Below are 10,002 nucleotides of genomic sequence, written 5' to 3'. Positions count from 1 at the left end.
TTTCAAATGGAAAGAGTATGTAATTATACTCTTTCCTCCCGGGTTAGGAGTGGGTTGGAGAGAATGGAATCCCCCCATCAAACACACAAGCGGGCACCACGCACTCCATCACTCCCATCCCAACCACCAGCTCCCTCCAAGTGTTTCTGTACTTATGTACAGCAACTGAGAGCCAATGCAGGAAGATTGAGAGGAGACTGGGATCGGGTCCCCAAGTTGCTCAAGAGGAGTCAGGGAAACCCCGCACTACTCCTCAGTCCCCAAGACTGTGGAAAGGGCTGGGGCGGAGCCTACAGAGGGGGCTGTCCAGCGATAAGAGGCAGCAGGCGGACCCCTGTGGGGGGCTGGGAGGCTGCTGTCACTTTACGAGTCCGAGGCGCAGAGTGAGAGTATCCGGCTGCCAGACCACGGGTTGGGTGCAGGGCACCCGCCTCTCGCTCGCCACGCGGACCCGCGTCTCCACCCGCAGCCTTGGTGGCGGCGGCTGCAGAGCCTCGCCCACTCCGATCCCCACCCTCTCCATCCTTAGCTGTTAAAGAACGGCAGCGCCTGGCACCTTCCGGGAGGACCCCCGGCGCAGAAGAGGAAAGGGAGCAGGCGCAAGGGGACTGGAACGGCAGCATGCGCCAGCCGGGAGCAGCCTCGGCGCCCACGGTCTGAGGCGGCAGCCTCAGTTCGCCATTGTGAGCTGCCGCCGGGGAGCTCGCACGCGCCGCGGTCTCCCCGGGTCCCCTTCGGCACCGTGATGGGGCACCTGCCCACGAGACCGCGCGGCGGCCGCAGCCTCCTGTCTCTGCTGTGGCTCTTTGTGCTGCTCAAGGTAGGGGAGCATACCCCCGGCCCCCGACTCGTGCCCGGGCGGTCCTGTCCGCGCTTGGACGCCCGGGCTCTGCCGCGGGGGAGCGGCGCGCCCCGGGGTGCGATGATGGCCCCGCCGCGGGCAGCGCCGGCTGTACAGCCTGGACGCAAGCTTTGTTGTTCTTCCGTGTGCCTGCTCCCGGCGGTTTTGAGGGCTGGGAGCGGGGAAGAACCGGGAAGTTTGCTCTCTCCAGCTTTCACCCTTTGTGCTCTTTTACCACCGCTGGTATCCACATCAAACGTGGGCTTGTTAATTAGTGTTTCGCGGGGCAAAATGAGGTCACTTTTCCCTCTGGTCACTACCGCACCCCGATGCTGTTTAAGCTTACCGCTCTTTCCCCAATGGTATGTGCGGTGCTTTGTCTTAATTTACTTTCTCCTGGAATTATACACCTGGGGCTGAGCTGCCTGTCCTCAAAAAGACTGCCGGGGTGGGTCGTGAGCATGGTTTTCTTTGAATAAGGAGTGTCAGTTTGAGCCTGGAGAAGACTCTTCTCCCCCGAGTCTTCATCTTCAACCTGATAATTCCCTTTACAAAATCTTTACACTCCCCACTTCCCCACCTTATTTACAAAAGCTGGCACCTCTCAATTTAAAAGACAGAAAAATCTGTAAAATTCACTTTTTTGAGTTTTCTTTGGATTGTGCTGCTTTAGGCTGTTATTTTGAGAAAAGTGAAAGGGAGGGGTCTGCTTTTTTTTGTTTTAATCCTAGTTTGACAGCTATACTGCACATAAAATCTTTAAAACAAATTTCAGCTTGATGTTTGCTTGGAAAGTAGTGTGAAGTTGTGAGGTAATTGTCTACCACTTGTGTCCTCAGTGTGTCTACTTTAGTTTTGTCAAGGTCCTTCCTTTCCTTTCCTGGCAAAGTAGTGTGTCCACAGGTGACCCGGAGCTGTCCTTTCAGCACCACCGTGATACTTACCTTAGAGATGGACGGAACACTAATGGATGCAAATGTTTCCTTACCAAAGAGTCACTTTTTGCTTACATGCACCATTAATTATGAATGCTTGACAAGGAGATAGTGGAACAGGACCAGTGGATTGAAAACAGCCATCAATCTGAAATATTCTATGTTTTTATTTATCTTAATGAAAAACAGGAAAAATAGTTTCAAGGAGAATGAGCACCAGAGTGAATAAATAAAATTCGCAATTATATTTAATATGTTTTTACATTTTTCTTAAGTTGGTAATAATAATTTTATTTAAAATCTGGTAAACAACAAGCCTGGTCATGTGTTTTCACTATAGGAGGTTGTTCTTTTAGCACATACCACTAATTATATTAGACTTACTTAAGTTTCCTGTTAATTTTTCTATTAGCTAAATTCTGTCATCATGATTACGTCTATGCAACACTTGTGATGAATCCAAAGTGGGAAATTGGATCATCACACATTTTTCTAAGTAACAACTAAGACTTACATGTATGACATCCGATCCAAACCTAACCTTTGACACAACTGCAGGGTTTTATTTGAATTCTTCATAAGGAGGGAGAATTTCAGAAATGCTCAAATAATGGATTTGAGAGTGGGGGTAGAGTGCTGCAATTAAAATGTAAAAACTGTGGCAAAACTTCTAATGAAAACTTGATATAGATGTGAGAAAATGCAGTCAATGTTGGTATAATGGTATTCTCAGTGACTGTAAGAGAGTTTCACCATGTGCCTCACAACAGGTGTATTTTTGTACGTTTGCAGATTGGTGTCAATTATGGTTAACTGCATCACATAATAAATACATTGACAAGGCTTGACATGGGGCGCCTGGGTGGCTCAGTGGGTTAAGCCTCTGCCTTTGGCTCGGGTCATGATCCCAGGGTCCTGGGATCGAGCCCCGCGTTGGGCTCTCTGCTCCACAGGGAGCCTGCTTCCTCCTCTCTCTCTCTCTGCCTGCCTCTCTGCCTACTTGTGATATCTCTCTCTCTGTCAAAAAAAAAAATTTTTTAAATAAACATTGTAATGGGACAACTAATTTTGTAGAACCAGTCATTACCCTTCATTTTATGTAAGTACAGTGTTTGTGTGACCAGGATATAAAATGTATCAGATGAAAAAAGTATATATGTATATATACTGAATATCTACCATGTGATAGTCTGTCTTCCAGATATTTCCCATATGCTATTTCATTAATCTTATTTTGTTACAGTTGACAAGTAATATCCAAAGTGTTAAACTGGGCACAAAGGATAATGTATTTACATTTGGGAATAGTATATTGCATGATAAATTTGGTACATCATATAATCTCTCCATAATTTAGAAATATATTTGCCTGTACATTTGCATTTCCTGAATAAGTGTCGGTAAAGTAGACCTGAAAACGATTCCATTATTAAATAGCACATTGTTGGTTGAATCTCAGTGATAAGATCTATGTGCTGAGTCAGAAACAAACCATTTATCCAACCTCCCAAAAACTCTGTGGCTCTCATTATGTCAACAAATCTTTCACTACTCCATATGAAATACCTTCTATATAAGAATGAAAATTCCTAAGAGCCATAAAGTTAGAGAAACCAAAATGGGAGGCTTGATTTATAGTTTTATCTCTTCCAGTAATTAGGAGTTAGCAGCTAGGTATAAGTGATGGGAAAGTCCGAAAATTTGAATCTGTGTGATTCGTTTTAAGCAGTTTCATTGAGATAGCCTAAATGTGCCTGGCCATGGAAGTCTTTGTGCATCATTCCTTATCCATTACTAAGTGACAGAAGCATTTAATCAAGCATCTCAGATTGTCTAAATCATCCACTGTATGTTATGAGGCTAATATCTGCGTATGCACAATGTTCACTATGAAATTTTAAAATTTCCTATCAACATTGATGGTACATATAAAAATAGAAAATAAAAGTGGAACTCTATTATCAGGTATATTGGGAGCCTACCAATCGGGAAATCTTCTACCCACATATGAATGTAAATGGAGTATTTATCTGATGAGTCTCCCTCTTGTGCATCTTCCCAGCATTCCCAGTGAAAAAAATGTAATTTCTTTCACCTATCCTATCTTTACTAAACCTCTTCCTGAAAATTGCTTCCTGTATCAGTTCACTCGGTATCAGTATTTTGTCAACTAAGAAGCAAATTGTAGAATATGACATCATAGGAATTTTAATTCTTCCTTCCCTGAAATGGTGCTCATTAGTAGTCAAGTGGAATATTTCCCTAAACTCATAGTCTTGGCATGAATCCTTCTTTCTTTCCATCACCTCCTCTATATTTTCTTCTTGGTCTGCTCTTACCTGATATGTAATCAAAGAACATTAAATTTGAAAGAGGCCCTAATTATATTACCTGAAAAGAGGTTTAGGTTTAATTTTATAAAGCATGAGTGTTATGATGTAGGCCATGGTACTTCTATTCAAGAGAAATATCCACTCACCAAGGTCTGTCTGCCTTTCTGCACTTCACTATCTCTCCCTCTCTCCTCTCCCACCCTTCTTTCACATGTGTGCACGCACACACACACACACACACACACACACACACAGAAGTTTCACTTCCACCTGGGAGTGTCATTCACATTCTGTATTCTACAATATTGGCCAATGAGCCATAATCTTTTCATCTTTCTGTAGCAGCCTAACCCATCCTCCTCACAATGAAGTTTGCATTATTAACTCCTCTGTCAACTGATTCCTTTGATAAATGTTGTTTCCAACCTTTTATTTTTATCATATCTTATTTGGTTTTTTTTTTGTTGTTGTTGCTAACCTTTTAAAGAAACCCTTCCACATAGGATATCCCCAGTAAGCTGAAGAGTGTTCACTGGGCTGGGCTTCTACTGGGGATTGAGAAATAATCCTCCATTACTGCGTATTTACCCTTGTTCTTTGTTGTGTGAAAGATTATTGTTATAGTAAAGAATAAAAAATTCACACCTTACCTCTGCCACATTTTGGTCCATGAGAAAATACACATCTATATGGATAAGTAATTAAAAATGACATAAGAGTTGTACTTTGTTTTTAAATGTAGCACTATTTCTAACATCTGAATAACTAGCTTAAAGGTATTTAAACTTATAAGCACTTTGACTCCTGAACTTTATCAATATAATTCCACCTGGGGTCCTGTGAGTTTGCAAAGTCCATTTGAGGTTAGATACAGTTGGTGCGCTCACTTAGACCATTGTGATAGGTAGCAGTGTGGCACACTAAAGGGCTAAGAGGAATGACTACAGATATTTATTTCTCATTTTCTTCCTAATTTAATACTTTCAGGTGCACAGTTCCAGTGCTGTTACATTCCCACAAGTATAGCCCCCCTGCAATGATGAGCTTTACTAGAAAGCACCTATATGCTCATTTTATTACTCCAAATACATTTATTTCTGAAATAAAGGAAAGTATATTGTAATTTTTTGGTCTTCCACTGTGCTTAGGATCTGGAATTAGGCAAAGAATAGAAGCTTCATAAACAGAATTAAAATTTGCAACATTATACAGTTTCTGCCTCAGAAGTGTTAAATACCATAATACTAACTTGTGAACACACCTTAAAGGAAAACATGAGAAAATTATCATTATCATTATTATCATTATTAAATTATTATAATTTCAATGCAATCATTACACTAAAAAATAATAAAATGTTACCAGTTCTCCATATTAAGAACTTATTAAAAATTATAAATCAAAATACCAATGTGTTATTTTTCCATAAATATAGCACTCTTGGTTGCTCATTTATGCACCAGTGTTGTCTCAGCTGCTATGTGCTATCATCAGTGAAAAAACAGAGTTGAAATAATAGGGGAAATACCTTTCATTACCTCTATATGTGACCTGTAGCTTCAGCCAACGCCCAGCAATGCAGGTCATGTTCTTGCTTCCTCTTCCATATCATCATTGTTCTGTGACCACTACCAACTACAACTGACAAAGATTTCTGCATGCTTCCAACAGAAATCTCTCTAATTTTTGCCATAACTTGGCCCTTGAGAGATGAAGCCTTTTCTACACCCTAGTCTTGGTTCTGTCTATGGTAGTGTTTAATCCAAGAGTGCAACTCAAAGCCTTAAAGAACTCTTCTATGATGGCCTCAAAGGCCCATTGGTATCAGCTCTTTCTGCTTAAATAAATATGTGAGAGACTGCTTTGTGCACTTTGCCCTTAATCTGAAGAGCCAAAACAAAGTTAATATGGCACAGGTAGAATGAGCAAGAGGGTGAATGGTGTGGGATGAAGCGAAAGGCGGAATACATAGCCTCTCATCCTCTTTTCTCCTGGTGTTATTGGCTCCAACAGGTTCCATATTGTTTCTACCAGTTATTCAGAACAATATGTAAATAACCTTATTAAGCACCTCTCATGTAATCTACAACCACTAATTACTCCTAATTAGTAAGTTTTTCCTTTCACAAGCTTGTCCTGGATCTCCAAAGTACTGATCCTTAGTTGTTGGCTTTTTTTTTTCCAATCTCCACATGGCACTTTCAATTTATTTCTGTAAGTATGACCATATCTTAATCCTGTGTCAGAAAATCATTCTCAACTCTTTCATTTAGAATCTCATTCTCCAGTAAAAGATGTCTGCTTTCTTAGACATTCCAGTTACCTAAAAGGCCAACTCCATTTATTTCTGAAAATATTAAAACCACCAAACAAACAGAATGTTTGAAGCAAGGTTGTAGTGGTTTCTTGATAAGAAAGGTTTGTCCTTTTCTTTTTGCCAGGAAATTGAGATGAAAGAAGGGAAAATGATAAAAGCTTGGGAAAATGCTTCAGAAACCAGAATTAGAACTAGGACTCTGGTTTGAGAATTGAATTACAAATTATAAATATGCATAATAATTCTGTAAGAAAATGAACATAGGGAAAACTGCAGTCCAATTCCATTCAGTTAATCAAACATTGATTGGATATTTATTATGTGCCAGGAATTGTACCAAATGTTGTAGGTACAGGAATGGATAACCTTCAGTTGAATCCTCACAAATGACATAGTGGAAATAGACATAGAAAAGGTCATTAAGGGGCACCTGGGTGGCTCAGTGGGTTAAGCCTCTGCCTTCGGCTCAGGTCATGATCTCAGGCTCTCTGCTCAGCGGGGAGCCTGCTTCTCTCCCTCTAGCTGCCTACTTGTGATCTCTCTCTCTCTCTGTCAAATAAATAAATAAAATCTTTTTTTAAAAAAAAGTCATTAAAATGTAGTATGAAGTGACGTTTTGTGTTTGTTTGTTTAGAGGAAACCATGGTAAAATGCTAGAGGAAACTATATCTCATGGGTTAGGAGATGATTTCTTAAAAGATAACTGAGCTTGGCCTGAGTTAGGTTAAGAAATATGGACACAGGGGTGCCTGGGTGGCTCAGTGGGTTGAGCCTCTGCCTTCGGCTCAGGTCATGATCTCAGGGTCCTGGGATCGAGCCCCGCATTGGGCTCTCTGCTCGGCGGGGAGCCTGCTTCCTCCTCTCTCTCTGCCTGTCTCTCTGCCTACTTGTGATCTCTGTCAAGTAAATAAATAAAATCTTTAAAAAAAAAAAAAGAAAGAAATATGGACACAAAGAGAAAACTGCATGAGCAAAGGCCCAATGTTGTAAAAAGCAGGGCAGTGTTTAGGAAAATACAAGTGTGTACAAAAGGAAAGGGAATGGTACATGCCAGATCAGGAGACTCCTATATGCTGTACCAAAAAGTAGGGTCTTTATTTTCTAGGTGAAGAGGATCATTGAAGGGTTAGCCAAGGCTTAGCAGGGTAAGATTTGCATTTCAAAGAGAGCTTTTGGCTGTAAGTAAAAGGTTATCCAGGAGGTGGAGCAGACCTGGAGGCAGGTCAACTGCTAGGAGCATATCATAGATATCATAATGGTCCAATTAAGAGACAGCAAATGTTGACCCTAGGGTGTTGGGGAAAGACACTAAAAGAAGATAGACAATGTTAAAAATAGCAAAACTGACAAGATTGGTTTGGGACTGGGGAGAAGGTAATATTCATGCTAATTTCTAGGTAACTGACACCTTTGCCTGAAATGTTGCAGTTTTTTTTTTTTTTCAGTGTTCCAAGATTCATTGTTCATGCACCACACTCAGTGCTCCATGCAATACATGCCCTCCTTAATACCCACCACCAGGCTCATCCATGCCCCCACCCAAAATGTTGCAATTTTAATGATGTGTCTTGGACAGTGTCCATTTTCCTCCAGCTCAGCTACCCCCTTTGCCCTCATGCTTGGTACTATTGTTCCTGCTCCACACTTTATTAACAGTCCCTTGATTAAACTAGCTAGGATTTCCCCTGAGTATTCTACTGGGACCTTGACTGATAAAGGACATGATGAATTTAGCAGAAAACATCTTGAGTTTGAAGCCCCAAAAGCCACACAAGTACTTTTTCAATATAAGTCTGATGTCCAGGGGTGATGGTAGACCGGGAGATGCGAATGGGGATGTCCCAGCAGAGAGCAAGGTGGAGAAGGGCAGTGGGCCACAATGGGCCTTGAGGAGCACTAACATTTAATAAGGAACCAGGACAAGAGGAAAGCAGAATCAAGGAAATCCCAGGTCTAGGAAATTCCAAGTTGGAAGGATTGGCCAACAGCGTCAAATGCAAGAGGAAGATCCTATAAGCTTGTAAGGGCCTATTTAGCCAGAGGGGCCCCACCTCGGTTGAACAGCCATTTTGTTGTTTATGCAAGTAAAACTTAAATTGACCCTGCCCCACCCAGGGGAACTTACTTAAAAGCAAGTCTGGGAAACCAGTCCCAGGTAACAAAGCCCAAATACAAGGGTGGGTCAGGTCAGGTGGAAATAACAGCCCGAATGCAGGGCTGAGTCGGGTCAGGTGGAGACATCCAATCAGTAGAGCGCGCATACTGTCTCCCTAGCTACCAAGGAGTGTAGGCCCCGCCTTTTGGGCACCAATTCTGACCAAGGTAATAGGCTAGTTCCAATGTCTACTATAGGGTAAATTGTAATTCAGTTGGCCACCCGTGTGTGACCTAGCATGACTGTGCAGCTTTCTCTGTGTGTTGCAATCTCATTCGCCACCTGTGTGTGGCCAGGCCCAACCACATGGCCTTTGCTCTATAAAAGTTAGTCTGTGAGGCAGGGAGGGGTCGCCCTCTCTGTAAGGGGTGGCCCTGACTGGTCTGTTTGACGGTTGGTTTGATTCTTGATGCTTGGCGTGAAATAAAGCTTTGCTTGACCTTTGCTTTGTATCAGTCTCGCTCCTTTGACCATGGACCCATTATTGGGGGACCCAACATTGGGGACCCAACAAGCTAATATCTGGAAAACATCTTTGGATGGGAAAATCAGAAGGCTATTGGTCTCTGTGGAGCTTGGGAGATGCTGAGGAGTAGAGGACCAGCCACTGATTTGTCAAGCACATAGGCGTCAGATCAGAGAGACCAGATTTCAGTCTTACCAACAAGCAGGATGTGGAGAAAGTTCTTTCACTTGTGTGGGGGCCCCTTCTGCAATCTGTTGTATTTACCTCAGAGGATAATTGAAAGGACTCTAAACAGTGCCTAGAATACAGTAAACACTCAGTAAGTGTTATGTAGAAAAAAAAAAAGAAAGAAAGAAAGCAAGAAATAGGATGGTGAAAATAGCTAAAGCAAAGGCAGAGAGGTAGAACAATAAAAATGTGTCTAGAGCAGCATCTTCCAAAATGTGTTCCATGGGACATGAGAGACTCTTAGTGTCAACAAATGTTATTCTGTGATAGCATGAATTTGGGAAATAATCTAACTTTATTTAAAGTACTCTTAATTCAATGATTATTATTTTTTTTTTGTATCAGAACTTCTCAGAACCCCTATTATGTTAATATGCTTCATGTTTTCCAGAAGGGAGAGCTAGCATGTAGCATTTCTCAAGTTTGACTGTAGAAATCATTTTCTAATGAATTTCCTTCATGCAGAGGAATTTGCATGAAGGAAAGCAACGATTCCCAACTTTTTTATCAGGGCTGATATTTAGGAAACTGTTAGAAGAAAAAAAATGTGCATATTCTTCTTATTTTATGATTATGCTAACTCTAGTTTTGGTAACTTTACGTACAAAAGGATTCTTTGGCTTTTGGCTATTAAAAATGGAAAATTCATTTTAACCTTATTCTTCAGTGTAATTATCTTAAATTACAACTTGAGAGAACAATATGTTTCGTTCAGTATTATTTGTCT

At 41.5% G+C, this 10,002-nt stretch overlaps 1 protein-coding gene across 2 annotated transcripts in view; it reads left to right on the top strand.

The window, feature by feature from the left end:
• Nucleotides 1-364: 364 nt before the first annotated feature.
• Nucleotides 365-10,002, top strand: part of PTPRO (protein tyrosine phosphatase receptor type O) — a 245,685-nt gene continuing 236,047 nt past the window's right edge. For both annotated transcript variants that reach the window (XM_047742814.1, XM_047742813.1), the window contains exon 1: nucleotides 365-820. In XM_047742814.1, the coding sequence (XP_047598770.1) occupies nucleotides 746-820 (75 nt within the window). In that variant the 5' untranslated portion in view covers nucleotides 365-745. The remainder of the gene's footprint in view (nucleotides 821-10,002) is intronic.

The sequence above is a fragment of the Lutra lutra genome, chromosome 8 (genome assembly GCF_902655055.1).
Source record: "Lutra lutra chromosome 8, mLutLut1.2, whole genome shotgun sequence".
Classification (NCBI taxonomy): domain Eukaryota; kingdom Metazoa; phylum Chordata; class Mammalia; order Carnivora; family Mustelidae; genus Lutra; species Lutra lutra.
This window is presented reverse-complemented; position numbering and strand designations above follow the sequence as displayed.